Source organism: Amphibalanus amphitrite, unplaced genomic scaffold (assembly GCF_019059575.1).
Source record: "Amphibalanus amphitrite isolate SeventyFive unplaced genomic scaffold, NRLGWU_Aamphi_draft 000405F_arrow, whole genome shotgun sequence".
NCBI lineage: Eukaryota > Metazoa > Arthropoda > Thecostraca > Balanomorpha > Balanidae > Amphibalanus > Amphibalanus amphitrite.
The window spans coordinates 256,256-278,465 of NW_024881899.1; the positions used below are offsets into that span (position 1 = coordinate 256,256).

A 22,210-nucleotide genomic window follows, 5' to 3' on the forward strand; every position below is an offset into this window, starting at 1 on the left:
CTTTTTCTCAGCAGCTTCTCTGATGGGTCGCACGAGGTCAGAATAGTTGGGCACAAATCGCGAGTAGTATCCTGCGAGCCCTAGAAAACTCTTCAGCTCCTCGGCTTTCTGTGGTCGAGGCCAGTGACGCACCTTCTCTATGTTTGCTGGGTCTGGCTTCACACCGTTCTTCCCCACCTTGTGTCCGAGGAATACTACCTCGTCGCGGGCTAGACAGCACTTCCTTGGCTTTAGTTTCATCCCTGCTGTCCTGATCCTTTGGAAGACCTCCTCCAGGTTCTTGAGATGATCGTCTTGATCCTTTCCGAAGACAATAATGTCGTCTATGTACACCAGGCAGCTTTTTGAGTCCATTCCAGCCAGCACTAGTTCCATCAGTCGTTGGAACGTGGCTCCAGCGTTCTTGAGTCCGAAAGGCATGGACCGGAAGTGGTGCAGGCCTCTTCCCGTGCTGAAAGCGGTTTTCTCTCGGTCTTTTTCAGCGACATCAACCTGCCAGTAACCCGAGGCCATGTCGAGGGTGGAGAACAGGCTTGCCCCCGCGAGGCTGTCGAGGCTGTCATCCACCCTCGGGAGAGGGACTGGCAGACTTTGGGTGACAGAGTTCACTGCTCGAAGATCGACGCAGAATCTGAAACTGCCGTCTTTTTTCTTGGCCAGAACGATGGGTGAGCACCAAGGGCTGGAACTCTCCTCGATTATTCCCTCTTTCAACATCTTTTCCTTTTGTCTTTCCACCTCTTCTCTTAGTTTCATTGGGATCCGTCGTGGCCTTTGTCGGATCGGAGCCGCGCCTCCAGTTTCGATGTGATGTTGTAGAAGCTTTGTTTTTCCAATGTCGGACTCTCCCGTGCTGAAGATATCCTGGTATCGTGACACAAGTTGTGTTAGCGAGGTCTTGCCACTCTCTGAAAGGGCAGTAGACTCGAGTTTGAGTTCGCTTAAGAGATCATCGAGCGTCCCTGCACTGAGTTCAGCTGAAGCCGCTGAAGAGCTCGGGACGTCGTATTTTCTTGCCATTTTTCTTGAACAGAGTACAGTGTACCGATTTCTGTGCCTGGAGGGATCGTTACTGCTTTGCCCCCGATGTTGGCGACCTGAATCGGCACGGTTGCCTCGCTCGTCACTTCTGTAACTAAACGAGGGACCCTCCACTCTTGGCTGCTCTCAACTGAGTGAGGTTCTAGAACACCCTCCCAAGTGGCTTCTTTAGTGATTTTAACGCCTCCATCTGGGATCTCGACCTCGGCCTGAACGAGGGTCTGAGACCTAGCGGGGATGGTGACTGAGGCACAAGTGACCACCCTTGCTCGTAGCGGTCGTAACTCAGAATATGTTGGTAAAGGAATCTCGACGTTCCCCACTCTGAAAACCCCTGCCCTGTCATCTAGCACTGTTTTGTGCTGGCAGCAGAAGTCTCGGCCGAGAACGACCTGGTAGATCAAGCCTGGAATGACCAACATAGGCTGGATGAACTGCGAGGTTTGTATCGAGAACGACACTTCTGCTTGTGTGTTGACCTGTATTTTCTGCCCGTTTGCCTGCGTTATTGTTCCAAAATTTCCTTTGTGGGACGCTCCTTTCTGTACAGCCGCTCGGGCGAATTCTTGTCCAATCATTGACGCATCGGCTCCGGAATCAACGAGGGCCCATACACTGCGTCCTTCGACTTCGATTTTGATCACTGAAGCGCGTTTGGGGCTTGCTTCTTGACCAGGCACTGCTGTAGTGTTCCCAACAGCGCCAGAATTATCGCGTGCGGGGCTCGAGGGAGCGATGCCCCCTGCTGCGACTGGCGTTCTCCAGCATTCGTGAAGCGCGTGGCCGTGCCTTCCGCAACCGTGGCAGGAAATACCGGGCGGAATCGCGCTCGGTGCTGCCCTCGGGGCAAAGGACCGTGTTGTCCGTTTCTGTCGGTTTGAAAACCGCGGACAATCGCGTTTGAAATGGGCGGTATCGCCACACAGGTAACAAACGCCTCGTTTACTGTCGGTTGGTTTGCAGTGCTCGGTCACCTGGACTTTCATTTCATTCAACTCACTCCGGAGTTCTCCAAGGATGGTCAGAATATCTGGTGCCTGTCCATCCTCAATGGGTTGCGTTTCTTTAGCCGAAATTGCCACCGTCGTGTCATGACCAGCGGACGCCCGCATAATGGCGAGAGTGAGGTCCTTTTCCCAAAGTCTCTGGACGACTTCCTCCGCTTTTTGAAGCGACAGCACAGTGTGGTCATTGTGCAGCTTCTCTTGAAGCTTAAGATCGCTCAGACCACACAGGAAGTGATCTAGCGCTATATGATCCACCTGTTCACCGGATAACCCCGGGTGTGCCAGATTTGTAAGTTTTCGGACGCGATCCGCGAATAACTCTATATTCTCTTCAGGCAGTTGACGGATAAGACGCAACTGAGCCCGAGCCCGTCGCGTGTCGCAACTAGATCCAAATTTCTCTTGTAGGACCCCCTTAAGTTCCCTGTAGTCGCTCCTGGCTCTTTTGTCCAAGTTCCCGCAAATGTCCAAAGCAGCACCATCCAGTAAGTCGAGCAGGGCAGCTGCTAGTTTTGCCCCCTCCAAGTCGCCAAAACGCGTCTCAAAACGGAAAATCCACGTTTCCCAATTTTCCTCCTCGCGACCGCTAAATTTTGTTGTGCTGTGAATTTTTAAGTACAGTTCACTCGCCATTTTGGGCGGTGTATGATCGACGACTAATAAATATGATCGTATCGTCCAACGATACGGTATGCAATGACCAACGGGTAATTTGAAAATCGTGTCGTGCAACGACAACGCTATATAGCCCTATGATCGTATCGCCCAACGATACGTTATGCAATGACAAAACCAGATAATTTGAAAATCGTGTCTTAAACGACCACGCTATCTGTGCTTTATGAGCTGTAGGCGCTGCCAGTGCCTCAGCGTGATTTAATATTTGCCTAACATAATCGACCTGAAATCAGCAAAATCTGGGTCGAGAACGACTGCACCTTTTCCAAATTTCAGGTCGTAGGCTAAGAGCTCATCTATCGTAAATCGATAGCATAAGAGCTGCTAAAACGGTTATTGTTTAAACAAGCATAACTCAAAAGTAGGGAGCGTAAATGAGCTTACCTTGACCGCGCCAATGTTAGGCCAAAGGCAGCGTCTCCATTTGGTAGGTGTATTGGAGCTTCCACAAGCAGTAGCGGCAGCAGCAGCAGCACAGCAGCACCCGCGCGTGGCGGCTCCCCGGCTCCGAATGACCGCCCGCCCGGGGCCGTGGCGCGACCTCGCGCCGCCGCGCCGGTCGCAGTGGCGCGCTCAGCGAGAGGCCGCTCAGAGGCGCACCATGGATAACGGCGCACCCAGCGGGAGGGGGCGCCACACTTTGCCCAGAACATGTACGGAAATAACCCAACAGTAGTGACGAGCTGATCTGCAAAAGGAGCGAGCAGCCAGGCATGCTGCCGACGCGGCGGCGGCCAGGTAGCTGACTGTGTCGCGAGGTGCGTCCTCGCGCCTGGCCGTGGAGCCGGCGACGGCCACGAACCGGGTGCGGTGACGGAGATCTTGGGCCGCTCCCGTACTCACGCCGGCCAGGCGCAGGGTCGGCACCGGCGGTACGGCGTAGGAGACCAGCGCGAATTGACGGTGGTCGGCGACGCGGTCCACTGGAACGCCTCGTTCCCGGGCGGCCTTCTCGACCGCCGCCACCGAGGCAGGCGAAACGTCTGGCGGCCCAACGTACTCGGCCGCCGTGGCGGCCGGGCGTGTCCGCAGCGGCGGATGGCGGCGCGTGAGCGCGGCATCCGTCGCCTGCGATGCCGAGGCGGTGCTAGCCGGCAGGCAGCAGGTCGCTGTCCAGAACTCGGGGCAGCGCAACACCAACTGCGAGCACTGGGGCGCACTTGGCCTCATCGTGTGAAAAGCGCGACGCAGCTTTTCATGCGATGAGAAAACACTCCATTCAAAATTGTCGTAAATGCAATCAAACGGGAATGCACAATTGAGACAATAGAAGGCTTAGAGATTTAGGCAATTAGACAATTAGACAATAGATGCTTTGAGACTTAGAGATTTTCGGCAAGATAACTCCTGTCTCCAGGCTGAGTTGAGGAGACAGCAGGCAGCAACAACTTAGCCCGGCTCATCCATAAGGTTTATCACTTACTACCTTCTGTGGAGAAGGAAATCATGCCTCCCACTCCCGACGGAGGCCCAATGTCTAGTGTTCCTTTTTTCACTGTCTGGTTTTACTTTGTATCTCGGTCGGGGTGTCTGGGGCGCCCGGCAACAAGGGACCGTCGGCTGTTGGCCGTCGGTCACCCGGTCACGTGACGGCGTCCCGACACCACATAAAAACCTATGTTCTGTGAATACACACACTCACTTCTCCTCTACCAACTGTATCGCCAACACTACCAGCGGACCACGGCTCCGACGAGGGCGGCCGAAATGGCCGGCCCATATTTGGTACCAGCGGTGGTGGTTGGTTGTCGGTGGAGGACTTTTGGCTTCAGGTGAGTTCTCTTTTAAAATTAACATTATTTGCAATTTGTGATGTTTGAGATTTGAGATTTATTCATTCGTTTATCTATGTGATTTTTTCATTATTTGCTAGGCTAACCATGTAAGATGCTACCAGGATCCAGACGGGAGTGTTGGAAATCCGGTCCCACAAGATGAAGACTTTCCCGGACACCTCCAGGCTTGTGGCGGAGGGTATCTCCTTGCCCTACTCCAAGGACATGGGCAAGGCCGCAACCCAGCGGGGGGACATTCATCTGGACAGAGCAGCCACCCCCTTGCGATCGGAGGCTCATGTCACTTCTGCACGAGGGAGAAGTAGAGATAGTGTCCTTCCAGACCTCAGTGTTCGGCCGGAGTAGCCAGAACGGCGGCTCCTTCCAGATACATTGCACCTTAGGCGACCCCATCCCCATGTGCGGAGGCATCGTGAGACCGACTCTGATGTCCTCGGTATGGGAAATTTACGGCGAAAGCTTCCTGATCCGTGGTATAGGTGGCAGCTGTGTAGAGACGGACATAGTTTACTGGCGCAGCCTTGGCGCTTTTGCCGCGGTACGGGCAATTGAATGAAAGTTGAATGGGTGCAGGGGTCAATGGGGGTGGTAAAACATGTAAAATGGTAAAACTAGACTCTGCAAAGTCGAAATGCAGTCAGGGGATTTTCACCAAGAATCGCACATATATAATCAGAGGTCAAAAAAGTATAAACTCCCAACCAAGCGATTGTGGAAGATATTGATTAGCACAATGACTAAGATGTGGAAGATCCGGGCTTGTGGCTTGATACAGCATGAATACCGTAAGCACTTTTCTTCCACAACACACTTCCACAAAGTGCTAGCGCAGAGTCATACCAAGTGTGGAAGCCAATCAGAGCACGACAGTGAAGCCACAAGCTGAAATGACGATCGCTGATTGGTCCTCTGCTGCTAATGATTGTGGAAAGAGCGTCGGCGAACACGGCGCATTCCATTCCAATAGTGAAGTTCGCTGCCAACTTAACTGCAAACTAAAAATACAAGGAATGATAATAATCTTTATAAAAATCGCGTCGCATCGTATTTTCTTGGCAAACTACCTTAAAAATAGGGAATTTTAATGTTAAATAAAAATAGAAAATGGCTTACATTCATAATCTATGAAATTAATCTATGAAAGGGTTAATAGAATAGGCAAATGGTATGCAAACTACCACACCAACTTTCACTTCATTTTCGGTCACTCGCTCGCGGCGTCCACCGGCCAGTTCAGTTTGAGCCTTCCGCCATTGCCAGTGTTTTTGCCGAGGGCCTCGATTTGTGTGCAAAGATTTGTGCTTTCATCAGCTGCTCAGTTCACTGCAGTGAAACAGTGGCGTGGTGCATTGGTGCTGGTGAAGTGTTGCAAAAACTTGTGAAGGACTAGCAATGCCGAAACAAACAGTGCCGTTCTCAAGGACCAAATTGGCTTGCGGTCTCTGTCCCTACGTTGGGAGGAGTGATTCTCTGCGCAGACATGCCAGGTCGCAGCACGGTGGACGGATGTTCGTAAAGGGCTCAGGTTTTGAACCGAGCGGCATCTTCTCATAAACAAACGAACTCCTGCCCGCGCGCCTATTCCACAATCGCCTCTTTGTCCCCAAAGATGGCGCCGACCGAGGGGCCAGCCGGCTGTGACGTCACGTGAAAACCCCCTATACACTGTACAGTACCGGAGCTGGCGGCCAGCCTCTTCACCTGCTTCGAGACGACCAAGAAAGCGCTCAGTAAGCGTGCGAGGCGCCGGCAAATATGCTTAAGAATTATCAGAGATGAGGACGGACGTGAGGGAAATAGAGCGAGAATCTGTGACCTGCGCGCCAGTATTGATGAGGATAAGAGCACCATCGAGTTTGTCAAGGCGAAGCTGGCGTTCCTGCGGTCGGAGCGGGCCGCTGGGACCACCTCCTAGCCAACATGCCGCGCGCCGCCAGCGACCCGAGCTGCCAGCCCTCACCGCGGGCCGACAGAGGCCTGGGCTGCCAGTCCCCACCGGCGGCACCAGCGGGCATCCTGTGTGATCGTTCCAACGTGGTCCCAATAACTGCACTGAAAGCCTACCTCAAACATCTATGCGGCACACCTCTCAGGCTCCGGACGCACGACCTTCCCGTGTCAGCGGCAGGCATCCGGGGGGGGGGGGGAGACTGCATGTGCCACGACAGCTTTCGGTGCCGGGCCATACTGACTGTTACTGGCCCCGGCCCCAGCGTGGTGGTGGTCATAGCGGGAGCAATGACCACGCAAAGCGCTCCTGCCGAGTTCGACCGTGGCTGAGGGACGGCCGGCCCGGCGGAGCTGCAGCTAAATCTCGCTAGTGGCCGCTTACCGGCGGCCGCCGTGGCGCAGTCGCCGCTCCTGTCGCCGGGGCCGCTGCTCGCCGCGGACAGCGCGGAGCTGAGGGAGGAACAACCAGCAGGTGGCAGCCTCTCAGCCCGCGCTGCTGTCCCCCCAGCCATTGCAGGTCTTATCGCCGGTCACCAATATGTGCACCTTTCCACGCTCCTCGACGAGTCCCCAGATCTACCCTCCAACTCGGCCGACCCGGGTTTTCTCAGCCCAGTGGACGGCCGCCTGCGCCCTATACTACCACCTTTCGGGGCATAGGCTACAACTATCTTGCGGTACCTACGCCGCGGTGTACCACCATCACCCAAAGCGCATGACTTGGGCTAAATGTTTCCAATACATAGATTCGTACCCACCAGTCATGGCTTTGCGAGCGCAGCAGGACGGAGAAAAGCATAAATATCTTAACCCGCGCCCCACTGGGGTCTGCGTATAACACGCCCTACTGGGGGGGGGGGGGGGCTATTCATAGCCCCCCCTCCTAACTCCGAAACTACTGGGCCGATCGTCAAAATTCAAACGGCGTCTGATAGCCCCGGAAAAACTGTCGAGCGAAACCTAATTTCATTGACCTCGAGGTCACCGATGACGTCACAGGTCAGGTCAAAGTAAAAATTATTAGCATTTTGACTTCTTCACGTTTTGGGCTCTGGCCGCCGTCTTACAAGTCAGATCAGGCTCATTTTTGGTTCACACACTCGTAAACAGATGCTCTAGATACTCTGAGGGTACCAAACTTGTACTTTGATTTTCAGGTCAAGGTCAGGTCATCATAGGTCACGAAAATATTATATCATCCGTCGGCCACGTGACACATGTTTTATGGTCCATTTAGGCCAAACATTTCGAATTTGATGTCGTCTGTGTCATTCGAGGTCATTTTGAGTCAAATTTAGCTTAGGTCAGGTCACTTTCAGGTAAAAAAAGGTTAAATTTTGAAGTTAAAATTTTTCAACAAAAAAGGCGTCTATTCGATGCAGTTTGAGCTCAGGAACACGATGGTGCTATTTATATTGGCGTACGATGTCAAATTCGTGCTAAAAAATTGATTTGAAAAATTAATAATTGTTAATTTTTTGCAATAATGCGTATAACTTGGCCATTTTTGAAGATATTTAGCTAAAACTTGCTAGAGGTAGTCATAATGATGCTTTCTATCAAATATATTCCGGTTTTTGCGAAAAGTCAAAAACTTTTTGAAAAAAAAATGTAAAAATATAAATTTTGAATTTTATTATATAAAATTTTCGAAATTTTCAAAATTTCGAAAATCCGAGATAGCAGTTTGATAGCGCAGTCTATTCTGAGTCCTCTCATGCAAAGAAATTGGATCTAGCTTAAAAACTGAGCTCTTGGAAGCGATTGCCGTGGTTCAATGTTTTGCGTCGAAATCGGCCGAACATGACGTCACTCTGACGTCATTTCCGGCCGACCTATGGTAGGTACGAAGTTCAAATTTTGACACAAGGTGTCAAATTGATGCAGCCGAAGGTACTGAAAGTTTGGCGTCGATACCTCAAGCGGTTTGGAAGTTATTGCAGAAAAACGGGAGGGGGGGCTATAAATAGACCCCCCCCCCCAGTGGGGCGCGGGTTAATCTTAGCCTTTTGGCTAAGATTAGGTTTAAGTTTAGCGCTATGTGGCGTGGCGTGCCCTCGACCCCGGCGCCCGTCTGCTGACTCTGGCATACAACGTGTGCAAGAGCCACCGGCGGGTGCCGGGCGAGTGGGGCAAGAGCAGCACGGTGCTGATCCACAAGGGGGACGGCGCCGATGAACCGTCGTTCTGGCGACCCATCGCCGATCAGCACGATCGCCAAGGTGTACGCCGGTCTGTGGGCCGACCGGCTCTCCCGTTGGGCGGAAGAGGAAGACCTCCTTTCCCCCAGAGCAGCTTCAGTTCGTGGATTATTCGAACACTTGATTACGATGCTCGAGGACTACAAAGAGCGTCAAAATGAGATCCGCGAAACACAGCAGGTCCATGGCGCCCTGCTGCACAGCATCCTGCGGCGGTTAAACGGCGGCGGCAGCGTCCCAGCCACGGCGGGAAGACTGCCGAGCGGAGCTGCCGGCCTGCCTCTGACCTCGATGGACGAGTTCAGAAGCCTTGAAGAGAGGCTGGGTGCGGACGAAGAGTTCGTCCAAGCCATGGTAAGTAAAAAAGGACAGTTTTTTTTTTTCAAACGGAACATAAAGCATATATCACACGACACTTTCATATTGTGACCCTCAGTGAGCTGACCTGAGGCCAGTTTCACCAACAAAAAATAGACGGCTGCGATTATTTTTTGACAAAACGATAGTCTCAAAATGCCATTTACTGCTGAAGATACTAATCGCTGACTTGAAAAATGTAACAGCTTAGCTTTCAAGTGCTATATAATTTGGTCAGCAATTACTTTTTTCATCTGTTAATAGGATTTATAGATTAATAGGATTAATAGGATTAATAGGTTTTGTAAAAAAAAAATAATCGCAACCGTCTATTTTTTGTTGGTGAAACTGGCCACTGGTGGAAGTGACCTTAAATAGCAAAATATTGTTTGACGAACAAGTCTCCGTCGATGATTTTCAATAACATGTAACGATTTTACAACACATTTCTTGAAATGCCTGTAAAAGGTGAAAATGCGACCTTTGACCTGACCTGTGACGACATCGGTTTGACCGAGGTCAATGAAATTGGGTCACAAGGTAGTTCCCCGGTGGGGCTATCGAACGCTGTTTAAATCTTGAAAGTCGGCCGGTAACTTTCCGAGATCGGGGGGGGGGGCTAAAGGCCCCCCCCCCCTCTACGGGTGGTAGGGTCCGCTGATAGACCTACGGGGCGCGGGTTAAGTTATCGGTTAGCCCTCCCATTACGTTAATCACACGAGGTCTGATTTCACAGGTGCTGTACCTGGGCGACAAAGGCGGCAGCACCGTTGGCGAGTGTGTCCGCCGCGTCATGGCCCAACTGATGAGGAGCGGCCTTGGGCAGCGCTTTAACATGAATGGGGCCCAGCGTCATGGAAAGACGGGCTTTAGAACAACGAAGCTCTACACTGTCGTCTACAGTAAGCATATCTTCTAACCCGTTTTCTGAATACATTTCTATCGTGATGCTCATTTTATGGACAATGAAGTAGACAATTGTTTTTCTTTAATTGCCTCATTAAAAGCATTACCTCACCAGTTTTGCTTTGATCACAGCATTAAGTTCTCGCTTCCTTTTGCTTCAACTGCGTTTATCTGAATTACTAGAAGCAACGCACGACTCTACCGCCAGCAAGACGCCTTTCTGGGCGACAAACTAGCGAGTGCGTCAGTTTCTTATTCTACATCTCGTGTGTTTGGGCTATATAGGGCTATGTGTGTTTGGGTGGCAGAAAGAGAATCTGAGGCTGGAAGATCAGCTCATGCTGATGTTGTATAAGCTGCGTCACAACCCGATGAATTTAGATCTGGCGGTGAGGTTGGGTGTCTCAGAGACATGTGTCAGCACTGTATTCGGCACTACGGTGTCTGTAGTGCACCAAATCCTGGGTGCGTTGCATTGTGGTGCAATGCAACCCGTGAGGAAGAATCAAACTTCGACCCCTGAGTGTTTTTCGAAATTTCATGACACCAGGGCCACCCTAGATTGCACGGAAATAGAATGTGACGTACCGAGACGGGACATGACGTGCTAAGGCCGTCGTGCCGAGGCTAAAGGACATGCAAAACATGAACTGTGAGTGTTGAGGTGTGTGTTCGCCCCTGCCTTACCCCATCCGGGCTAACCCGTGTCTGGCCACTCAGCATACGCTGAGTCTTGCAAGAGTCTTAAACAAAACATGCAAGAGTCAACAAGGGCCGGAAGCTGCTTCCAAGAGATGACCAAGAGCCAGAACCGGGCGACCAACTCGAACATATAGCATTCCGCAGTGGCATCACGCTCTGTCTCACTTCTCCAAGCAGAAGAAGCTCGTTCTGGCGCTATCGACGCAGCATACGGCGCCGTTTATTGACGCGGAAACCGGTAAGCCAGAAATCATGCTGTACTACAGGGTGGGGCAGAAAGATTTACCTCTTGATTTTCTTAAATATTTCGGCCCCGAACAAAGATATCAAATTGATTTCTGGCACATATTTGCAGTAACATGTACACATCTCAGCGACGGCATAATGACTCAATATGGTCACCTTTGTCCTTCACCACTGCTTCGAATCGTCCCTCTGCGGAGGGGCACGAGCGCCGCACTGTGTCCCCGCCAAGATTCGACGGTGCCGTCTCGAGGGCCAGCTTCAGGGCGGCGATTCTGCTGTGTGGCGCTGCACACACCCTCCTCTCTCAGATGGCCCAGATTGCGAAGTCCATCGGGTTCAGGTCTGGACTTGATGATGGCCGAATGTCTTTGTCCCAGAACCCAGGCATGTGGGTCTTCCACCACGGTTGAGCGATGTTGGCCGTTTGCGGCGGCGCACCGTCCTGGACGAAGACGTATCCGTCTCAGAACGACTGAGTGACCCAAGACAAAGCATGTTCCTCCAGCAGATGGACTTGAACCTCTGAATTCACTTTCACAGCCTCCTTGATGAAGACCAAGGCTCCTTTTGAGCCGTCGGATGCGACGGTAGCCCAAACCATGACACCAGCAGGCTTCAAGCAACAAAAAATGGTGCGAATAGCAGGATCAATGCTGGATGGACCATCTGCCAAAATGTTGACGCTTTGGGAGTGTCTCTGGGGCTCAGGCATGAACATGTTGTCATTGGACCAGCAGAATGCCTTGTTACCGGCGCTCCTGATCTCCTCCAATGTCTTTTGGATCCTGTGTAGCCGGTTTTCTCTGGATGCCGCCGAAATTAGGTGTCGACGTTGCATCCTGTATGACATAAAGCCTAAGCCGTCGTTTATGATTCTCTTGGCGGTTCTGGGCTAAACAGAGAGTTCCCTTGGCAGTTTGCGCATGCTTCGCCTAGGAATTGAAACACCTTCTTGTGCACGATATAAACTAGCTTTTTGAAGCGGAAATCCCTTGTTCTGCCTGGCATGTGCTTCGACGACACTAACACTGTCTTTTTAAGTCATTTAATTATACTGCAAACAGTTTTTACGGCAACACCGAGCTGTTTGGCAACGCTTCGGGAGCTGTGGCCAACCTACTTCAGCGCCGCAATTTGGGCTCACTTAGTCATCTTCGCCATAGCTCACCAACAACTATTACAAAAGGTAAAAACGATCTTAAAGTTGATACATGAGTCAGTTGGGAAGCTGCATGTAAAATTTTATCAAAATCCGTTCATAACTTTTTAAGCAATGGACTGAAAACAAACAGGTAAATCTTTTTGCCCCACCCTGTACAACGCAACAATAGGCGGAGTCAACGTGATCGACGCCACGATCGAGCGCTACATTGGAAAGCCGCCGCTACGCCGCGGGCCCACGGCGGTATTCTTCATATTGAGCCTGGGGCAAGTGAATACCACAATCATCCTGCTGTTGAGCCGTGGACAAGGTGCGACGGAGGTCTCATATTCTGCGTGCTTGCAACAACTAAATTATCTAAGTTCAGTCTAATTTTCATTTCAATAAACATTTGTTGTCAGTTTTAGAATAATAATCGACGACCGTTTCGCCCGTGGGCGACTCAAAGAGGTTACCATCGAGGTTACCACCACCGAGTTACTTGGAAGAAGTTGATAGGGCTAGCCTTGATTACGAGTCGATAACATTTATTTTTGCTCAGATCGAGGGAACTCCGACCCTGGTGGTATTCTACACAGGTGTTCCTACTGAAGCTTTTCAATTACTGGTTAAGTGTTTGGAAAAGGCAGACATCCAGTATGTGTCTGGGTGGAAGGTAGAGAATCTGAAGCTGGAAGATCAGCTCTTGCTGATGTTGTATAAGCTGCGTCACAACCCGATGAACTTAGATCTGGCGGTGAGGTTTGGTGTCTCAGAGACATGTGTCGCTACTCGCTACTGCATTCCGCACTATGAATGGTGTCTGTAGTGCACCTAATCCTGGGTGCGTTGCATTGTGGCGGAATGCAACCCGTGAGGAAGAATCAAACTTCGACCCCTGAGTATTTTTCGAAATTTCAGGGCACCAGGGTCATTCTCGATTGCACGGAAATAGAATGTGACGTACCGAGACGGGACATGACGTGCTGAAGCCGTCGTGCCGAGGCTAACGGACATGCGAAACATTGAGGTGTGAAAGCTGGCATGGCCTGCTTCAGATACCCGCCGGTCAATAGTGTTGACATCGAGAGGTCGTTTTTCCTATACCGCGATACCGGATAAAAGACGACGCTTCACAAAGAAAATATATCGCATATTATGGTCTCCAAGCCGTTCTTTATACGATCGGCCTATCCAGAATGATGCGTGAGCAATTGTCAGGGAAAAAGGAAGTTTCAAGTCGCATAAAACAGCCGGATTACGCAGATTGATGTGTGCTCCAATTAACATATTTTGAGGATTTGGCAACATATTTTCCCATAATTTCAAACATAAAATGGCATATTTCGGCAAAAAAAAAATCCACAGAAAAATCATATCCAGTCATCAGGACGTCCTGGTCCTTCAACGTGTTCAGCGCATTGTGACGTCATCTGCCAAGGCGGAGCGGTTCCCGTTGAAGGAATGTAAATTTCATCCGAGCTAACCCATACGTGGCCTTTCAGCACCGGGGTGCGAGGCGGCCTGCGAGGGGCAGGGCCGACGAGAACAATTTGTGGTCTTCTTTGTGTGTTTTTTTTGGGGGGGGGGGCGGGGGGACTATCGGCGCTTCCGGCGCTTGAGTGTTTACTGTTTGAATTTTTGCGAACTTGGACATGCTTTCGCAAAAAGCAAAGGAGTCTTGTTTTCTGGGAAATTATGCGAAAGGAAATCAGGAGGTCGACTCAAGATAGCCCAGAAACGACTATTTTTCCTAGAAATGCGTTAAATAATAAAACTAACATGTTTTTAAGATCCTATGACGGCATACCATATATAACGTCATTAGTCCAAGGATTTGGAAGCATCTGAATTAAAAGGATCGTGGATTTTCTCTATCACACAGGGAATGTTTTGTAACGGAGACCCAAGGCGTCACAAATGACAACCGTTTCCATGTGACCATTCCTATGTCCATTATCCTATGCGGCAGTCGGATGGCTTTATGCCTTTAAGCCACCCGAACCACTACGAGGCGAAAAACGACGCAGACTCGTGGATACCATCCCGGCCATGCGTAACTACTTCTAAATGCGAAAGCGTACTACACTACTGAAGCTGAAAGCCACATTAAGATATCACAATAAATGATCACTCCCTCCCCTGCCATAATCAATAGGCACTTCATTGAAAGCATCCTCTAGAATCAACCCCGACCTCGATCCAAAGTGAAAATCTATCACTAATAAATGCGGAGACACCAGAGACTAGCTGGTGGGAAGTGCCAATGTTGGCGCAGCAGTCGCAGGGGTGTCAGCGTACATACACTTGGCTCTGGTCGCACTGGTACCGGTCGTGGGAGCCCTTGTCGTGGCAGACGATGTGCACCAGCCGCAGGTTGTCGGTGGTAAAGAGCAGTCGGTAGAAGTAGCGCCAGTTGACCCGGCGCCGGCCGGCCCCCCGCGCGGCCTTCACCATGTCGGGCAGGATGGTCCGAGAGCGCTCGATTCTGCCGAGAGACGACAGAAAGTTCAGGTCGGGGCTATGGATGGAAGGACGGTATTAACCCGCGCCGGGCCGGGGGTGTTTGAACGCCCCCTTGCGTATTTTCGCAGATCTCAAAAACGGCGACGCTCTGCGCCGCCGTTTTTGGCACACCTGTTCATGCATCTTTTCCGCACACGTAAAAATTTCAGAGCCAGGGCTCTCAAGGTCAGGTCACCAAGCCACGTCAAGTGACCTCACCTTAGAAAAAAAAACTCAATCCTCGCCATAGCTACACCGACTGAACGATCGCCTTGAAACTTTCAGCGATTGCTAAGAGTAACAGTATGTACAAAATGTTTTATCGGAAAATTTCAAGCCAGGACTCTCAGGACACCACGAGTAGTGGCATTAAAGCAGTCGTAGTTAAAGTTGTGAATAATGAGTCTTTTAGCACACTGCACTGCCGTTGATCACTGAACGCGCGCGACCCACTCCAGACCAGAGCAGACTGGACGTCTGGTTCGGGTGAGGTCAGCGCCCGCTGGCCCGATTGCCTCGGGCGGCAGTCCCCTGAGCCGACCAATCAGCTGGCGGCCCGGCGTCTGACGCGGCCGGCCGCTCCTCCCTTACCCGCCTGCCCCCCCCCCCCACAAGTGGCGATAGGAAGCGAGGGGAGGTCGGCAATGGCGTTGAGACAATGATTGATTGCATATATGAGATGATTTTGCTGAATTGCAATTTCTCACGCAGTCGCAACGGAAGTGTCGTATCTAAGCGACATGAATAGCACTTCTGCTCAAGATTGCCTATAGTATAGTCACATTCAACAAAAAAAAAAAACGCCAAAATAAACAGTAGCTTACTTATCAACCAAAAAACGTCACAATACCTCCAATACATTTCCGATACGTTTTTTATATTATCTTCCCCAAACTCATAATTCAATGTTTCCTATCCCCACAGCCCAAATAAGGCACCGTCTCAATCCGCTTATCCACCGAAACTCACCTGTGGTCGAGGTTCCATGTGGAGAACACGATCCGATCCTCCCGGCTTCTGTACGGATTAATCCGGTGCTCATCATAGCCACACTGGCTCTTGGAGAACAGGCCCTGACACTCAAACTCCCCCTCATCGTCACACAGTCGACCACTCTTCAGCAGCGAGGAGCGGTCGAAGTAGTGGCCGTTGAAGCGGTCCTGCTTCAGCTGTCGCATCATCTCGTCCAGCAGCGGCTCCAGCACGGCCAGCGGCGCAGAGCGGTCTCCGCGCACCTGGTCACGCGACTTGTAGAAGTAGGTGCGCACGCGCGACTCACAGCGCCGCCGCATGTACTCCTCCTTGGTGGTCGCGCCTGTGTCCAGACCTGCCGCGAGACGGGGGGCAGTTAGGTCAAGCACTTGTTTCAGTACCGCAGTGTAATCAGTTATTGTGGTGTGACAACTGTCAATGGTAAATAAATACCACTGAATATGATGAAGATGCACCGACTCTGGTTAACCAAAACACATGAGGTCTCAGTATAGGTAACAGAGACCAACGCAAACTGACAACCAGTCATCATTAGGTTCATGTTTCGAAAGTTGCTCACTAAGTCCATAGGTACAGCGGCGTGGCTTACCCTCGAACCAGGCGGGGTCATCAGCGCGCTGACTGTGCCGACTCTGGTCCGGCCGGCCGGGCCTGGGCGGGTCAGCCCGCAGCGGACCGTCCGGCCCCCGCAGCACCTCCAGCAGCTCTTCACGCAGCTGCTGAGTGGAGGAGAGGGCTAGCAGCTTCTCCACCAGCCGCACCACTAGCGGGGAGAGAGTCAACGGTGTCAGGGAGAAGGGACAGAGAGCCAGTGCAGGCAGCTGTGACTGAGAGGCCTGGACACAAACAAAGTATGCACTGGTTGTGCCTTTGCATTTGCTGGGAACTGAATATACATACTCACCAATTTACAAGTCTGTTGTTTGGTGGCACTGACCTGGAGCTTGGTGTAGGGAATCTCCAGGCCGGAGCAGGATGACCATGCTTTGCTTCTCGAGTGTGTCAAAATAGTCGTCAGTATCTACCTGGGTGCCATCTGGAAGGCATATCTTCACACCCTTCCTACTGATCTGGAACAGTGAACAAATTGTCTTTAATCACCTGCCACTACTCAGTACACGGTCAGGAGCAGAGGCCAGAGGTACCAATTAGTGACTTAAAAAAGGAAGTCTTTGCATCGCACTACTCAACAAAGCACAGATAATCAGATGATTCTACATGATTCAGGGTGTCCCAGAAGTCTTGAAGCTTTTTTATTTTTGTCGTGTGACCTTGCTATGCCACCGATTAAGGCAAATGACGCCTCAAACGAAAGAGAATGAACTGAAATTTTGTATTTTCATGCGTAGAGCACCACTTGAGTCAGGTGGCCCCCGTTGTGAGTCGCACAAGATTGAGCACGAGAGATCACGTTCTTCGCTGCCGCCAAGATCTCCCGGTTTGCGAAACACCGGTGTCGCCATGCCCGTTTCTGGTCAGCTTCAGAGCCTTATTTCATGAAGCAAGCCAGGAAACAGAGCATTGGATCTCCGAGAAAACGTTAGCAACATAATGATTTACTGATCAGAAAGTCTCCTGACATGTTTACACGCATCCATTACGGAAATAAGGCTCAGCTGCTTGAGCACGCTAGGCAACAGCCCGTTGTAATCCTTTGATTCGTCGCATTATTATGGGGCTAAAACAAATATCAACCCGTCGCAAATATATGTCGCTAATATTATGTCGTTCGCTTCAGGGAATAAGACTCTGAAGCTGACAAGAAACGGGCATGGCGGCACCGGTGTTTCGCAAACCGGGAGATCTTGGCGGCAGCGAAGAACGTGATCTCTCGTGCTCAATCTTGTGCGACTCACAACGGGGGCCACCTGACTAATGTGGTGCTCTACGCATGAAAATACAAAATTTCAGTTCTTTCTCTTTCGTTTGAGGCATCATTTGCCTTAATCGGTGGCATAGCAAGGTCACACGACAAAAATAAAAAAGCTTCAAGACTTCTGGGACACCCTGTAATAATTGGTACCAATTAAAGAGATCATAGCGATGCATCTCCCATTCCATGACATAATGTTTGGTGGCTTGTGCTGATCCCAGTGGCAGGGACCATTCAGGATTGAACGTTGGATAAACGGTTTCTCGAAACATCAAAACTTCTGAAAAACTTCACCCACCTTGAACCTGGCGCAGGCCTTGTTGATCAGATCGCCTAGCGATCTCGCTGCGATGCCCATTGGCAATACTTTCTTGTCTCCAAACAGAATTACCTTCAGACCTTTCAGGCTTTTCTGGGAGTCTATTTCTCGAGTCTTGGACATCCCCAATCCATCTATAGTCTCCATCTGGTGATTAAACATAAGGGGCTTTTAAAATGACATCAAACCAAACAGTCGTGCATTAAGCTGTCTGGTTCCCTTTGTAGGACTGTAAAATAAACTGGGATGAAACATAAAATGAAAAATAATTACGAAAGGAAAAACATGCAGAGTGCAATGCAATACAATACAACACAAGTCGCCATCAAGGCGTCGCAATAAAGACTGTCAGCTTGCACTAAAATTCCTTCGTTCATTCGTGCATTGAGACTTCAGCGCACCGCGTGGCGCGTTACGCTGGATATAACTGTACCAAAATGTTGCCGCAATTCGCAATTTGCCATCTCTTCCGGCAATGTCGATGGTATCAAATTTTTTTCAGTCCGGACGTACCATTGATGCAGTGTTTTCAATAAACTCTTTGCATGGCTTTTTTCAACCAATATAAATGAACTTGACATAATATAACCTAACCTGACCTGTACAAGAACCAAACATGTACCTGTATGCTATAGGTACTATGTACTGTAGCCTAGTTCAATCTAATGCAGACGTTTTAGCCCTCATCTCTGGCCAGGGAGAGGGTTGATGCAACCCAGACTGGAAAATATCCATACACTACGCCGGACGCCCGTTAGACCCTGTTAAAAAAAAAAATCTGCGTGATTTGCGCAAAAATTAGGTGCCTATTTGTGCAAAAATTAAGCCCTTTTCATGTAAAGCACATGTGCACATCTACTGATCAAGGCTATATCAACCAGAGTGTTTCGGGGCCCTCTTGCTCTCTCATGTTTGAGCGTCCGAATGAGTTTTTTTTTATTTCCACGTAAACCCAAGGCTATAGAACTCGTAAACCGAATACCTCGGCGGGAGTCAGCGAGGGCCGGGCAGCGGAGCAGCACAAGATACAGCACGTGTTCCGGCACATCAGCCTCTTCTCGGCTCACGGTGCAGAGCGCCGCGCCGTACTGGAGCGAGCGGCCCCGGTGGCCCGCCCTCATCTGGTGCACCGAAATGGCATACTCTCGGTCCTCTCCGGGGATAGGGAGCGGCGGCGTGCTCCCGAGGAGTGGATTGAAGTGATTCTGAGCAGTTGTCGCGCCACTGATGCGAGGCCGCACAATGAACCGCCCTGATCGGGCGTTTGAAGGCAGGGCTGCCGCCTGTTTTGCCAGGTCGTACGCACTCTCATTCCCCTCGATACCGCAGTGGGCAGGAACCCACTGCTATTGCTTAACGACGCTTGGCGACATTCAACAAGGTTTTCCATACCTACCTATCTCTGCGCCAAAGGTTGAAGCCTCACCTGGGCGGCCGTTCCTCCGCTGAGTAGACTCACGGCGGCTCGCCAGTTCGAGCACGCGACGACCGGGACGGGGAAGTCTCGTCCCGAAACCTCTCGAGCCGCCTGCGGGGCGAATCTGCTGCTAGATTGACCAGCGTACATAGGTACCACATAAATTCTGTGACCGTCTTTCGTCAAAAAATTATGCGATCGTCCCACACCCAAAAATTTGTTCGCCGCCATGCTCTAAATTAGGCGCTTGCGAAGTTACGCCGGATGTGCGCTGAATTTTTCGGCGCAATCCCACCACTACGCCGGACATGTTCAGCATAACGTGTAGTTTTTCCAGTCTGGTAGGTACAACCCCTTAAGGTTTTAAATCTTTTTTGCCCGCTTATTTTTTATCTTCTTAATATTTTCGTCTTACCACATTTCCATGTGTTCTTTATTTACCTTTTTTGTTTCACTGTTTAAAATCGTCACCCTTCAAAAACTCACCTCTACAGTTGCAGTGAATGAATTTGGAAATGAATTGACATACAATAAATACGAACAATGACCGCCCCAAAGTATTGTAAAGATCACAAACACCGAACCAAAACAGGAAGGACGGCGTTCTATAACCCAAGGCTATAGAACTCCAGGTAAGGACACCAGCCGTTTGACCTTGAACGCCGCCGGCCGGCCGATGACGTCATTGGAGGCAAGCCGGCTCGGCGGACACATCGGGCGAATGCATAAAGGAGGGGCGTTGGAACGTTGCGGGAGCCGGAGAGATCTTCTAATGTGGTTGCATACCACCATTGTTATGCTGATTGATCTACAGACTGCAGTCTTATAAACCTCGATGCATCCTAGGCCTGGATGGTGCGTACATTCGTAGAACGATCACTCCGTCCGACGTCCATGGTCGAAGCTGTATGCATCTAGACACTAAGACGAGTGCAATAACGGCGACCCGATCCCGTCTCTGGCGAATCCAGAGGGGTCGTAACTCGTAAGGACCCAGGCCGAATCTGACCGTCTATTTTTAGGGAAACGGGGTGGGTGAATTGACAACCGATGGTTTAACCCGCGCCCTGCTGGGGGTCCTGGATTTCCACGCCCTGCTGGGGGGGGGGTGTTTGAACACCCCCCCTTGTAACTCGGCTCCTGGGCCACGTAGCGATACGCGGAAGGCGGCGTTCGAAAGAGCGTCAAAAATAATGACGAAATCACTTCGGTCAATTTTTTGGTCAGGTCAAAGGTCAGGTCACCAGAGGTCATTGAAGGCAAAATTTCGCCGATTTCCAGGTCGAATGTCGAAAATTTCCAAGAAGCCAACGCATAACTCGGGAACCAATAGAGCTACAGCGCCGCGGAAAAGCGCATTCGATAGCCCTATTAACGCCCTTTCTGAGTAATTCTCTCAGATTTGACCTAACGTCAACGGTTTTGCCTGCAGGGGGCAAAAACTGCAAAAATAGCCGATTTTTTCTAAAACAGTTTTTCTGCAATAACTTTTGACCCAAGCCTTGTACGAGCTTACTTTTACCGGCATCGTGTTCCTCTCGTCAAGACGCATCGAATTAACTATGACTTGACCTTGAAAGGTCAACTTGAAAATTTGACCTCAGGTCAAGGTCATGACCTGACCGGAAAGGGTCATGTTGCATATCAGTCGATCCGTATCGTCGAGCTGAACACATCTAAGGCGTTTTCAGCGCTCTAGCATGCCTCTATCAAAAGTTATTTGCGAAAAACTGTTAGATACCATTCGTGACCTAAGATGACCTCAGGGCATAAACAAGGGTCACGGACACCATTTTCAAGTTCAGTGTGTCTAAACCACTTGTAATTCGGTGTTTGGGAGTGTTTATAATGTCTTTCATCCAAAAGAGGCGCATTTCAATTTTCTCCCATTGACTTATAATGGGGAGGTCGCAAAATTGACCTGACCTTAGGTCATCGATATCAAAATTCTGAGATATACATTTTGTACATGCTATTGCTCTTAGCAATCGCTGAAAGTTTCAAAGCGATCGGTCACTCGGTGTAGCTATGACAGACATTGAAAGTTTTTATGAGGTGAGGTCACTTCAAGTGACCTGGTGACCTGACCTTGAATGACCTTGGTCTGAAATTTTCACAACATGTGTAGAATTGATGTATGATAAGGTGTACCAAAAACGGCTGCGCTCCGCGCCGCCGTTTTTGAGATATTCGCGAAAAACCACAAGGGGGGGGGGTGTTCAAACACCCCCCCCCCAGCAGGGCGCGGGTTAAGATGATTCGAGAAAGGATCCCATCGTCGATTGTTGTTTGACAGACAACGCATGTTGTACTGAGCGTTTAACCATCAGAGGTAATGCCTGATTACGTAGGCAAGCATAATTGGTCTGTCATATTGTTTAGGAATATAAAACCGTAATGGAAATCATTGAGGATATGATCTCTACATTACGGGAATTCACTAATTATTACGGCTCATAGGGGCACCGCCGGAGCTGTTGTTTTACCATCGGTCCCACTCCCAGGCAACTCCAGGGAGCTGCAGTACCCGGCGGCCAAAGCGGCCACCTCGTCGACTCGCAGGTCCTGTGGGATTGCGTGATGCTTCAGTGCTTCACCCACAGAAGCACGGGTCACAGCAGTAGGATGTGGGGTCAGGTGTCTGTCCGCCTTTTCATTGTAGGTACGTAGGTACGTACAACGTATGCGGCGCCTGGTCCCGCCGAAGCTCGGTATCGACCGTGACTTCATTCAGACTTATTCACAACTGGCGGATAAGGAAGCGGTCTTGGACACTGCGGGGGCTAACCTCAAAAAGGTTTTTCCGAATTAATTTAAAAAAAGAAGCTCGGATTTCGATTTCTTGCGCACTGCTGTGCAGTGTGATTAACCAACATTTCCTCAGAATAGTTGTGAAGTTTTCTTTTATTCTCGAAAAGCGATTTCGGGCGCTGCCCCGGTTGTGGCCTGTGGGGGAAGACATTTGCCCCAAATGTCTTCCCCTGGATCCGCCAGTGGGTTGCCCGACCCCGAGCTTGACTAAAAACGTCTTCAAACACCACCTGAAACCGATGGTAAGGTGAATTTAAATCCAATAAC

General features: G+C 50.4%; 2 protein-coding genes across 3 annotated transcripts; both read right to left on the minus strand.

Moving 5' to 3' along the window:
- Positions 1 to 546: 546 nt before the first annotated feature.
- Positions 547 to 3,896, minus strand: LOC122390676. Its single transcript, XM_043383843.1, has 2 exons — positions 3,474 to 3,896; positions 547 to 2,567 (listed from the first exon to the last, which is right to left on the minus strand). Exons 1-2 carry the CDS (start codon positions 3,894 to 3,896, stop codon positions 942 to 944), a joined length of 2,049 nt encoding a protein of 682 aa, XP_043239778.1. The 3' UTR covers positions 547 to 941.
- An 8,272-nt stretch (positions 3,897 to 12,168) lies between these two features.
- Positions 12,169 to 19,740, minus strand: LOC122390671 (DNA fragmentation factor subunit beta-like). Of its 2 annotated transcripts, XM_043383836.1 has the most exons (6): positions 19,619 to 19,740; positions 17,695 to 17,862; positions 16,461 to 16,593; positions 16,113 to 16,286; positions 15,500 to 15,857; positions 12,169 to 14,513 (listed from the first exon to the last, which is right to left on the minus strand). In XM_043383836.1, the coding sequence occupies exons 2-6, from the start codon at positions 17,860 to 17,862 to the stop codon at positions 14,318 to 14,320; spliced, it is 1,029 nt and encodes a 342-aa protein (XP_043239771.1). In that variant the 5' UTR covers positions 19,619 to 19,740; the 3' UTR covers positions 12,169 to 14,317. The 2 variants fall into 2 exon arrangements, with proteins under 2 accessions (XP_043239771.1, XP_043239769.1); XM_043383834.1 differs by lacking the exon at positions 19,619 to 19,740 and having other exon boundaries at positions 12,381 to 14,513; positions 17,695 to 17,929.
- Positions 19,741 to 22,210: the final 2,470 nt, after the last annotated feature.

Excerpts from the sequence above, each read along its gene's own strand:
- LOC122390676 (XM_043383843.1), bottom strand. The coding sequence starts at position 3,896 with ATGAGGCCAAGTGCGCCCCAGTGCTCGCAGTTGGTGTTGCGCTGCCCC. Across the intron at positions 2,568-3,473 it reads AGGACGCACCTCGCGACACA|GGGGCAAAACTAGCAGCTGC; the intron begins GTCAGCTACCTG and ends GGCGACTTGGAG.
- LOC122390671 (XM_043383834.1), bottom strand. The coding sequence starts at position 17,877 with ATGTTTAATCACCAGATGGAGACTATAGATGGATTGGGGATGTCCAAG. Across the intron at positions 16,594-17,694 it reads AGGCCTGCGCCAGGTTCAAG|ATCAGTAGGAAGGGTGTGAA; the intron begins GTGGGTGAAGTT and ends TCACTGTTCCAG. Across the intron at positions 15,858-16,112 it reads TGACCCCGCCTGGTTCGAGG|GTCTGGACACAGGCGCGACC; the intron begins GTAAGCCACGCC and ends GTCTCGCGGCAG.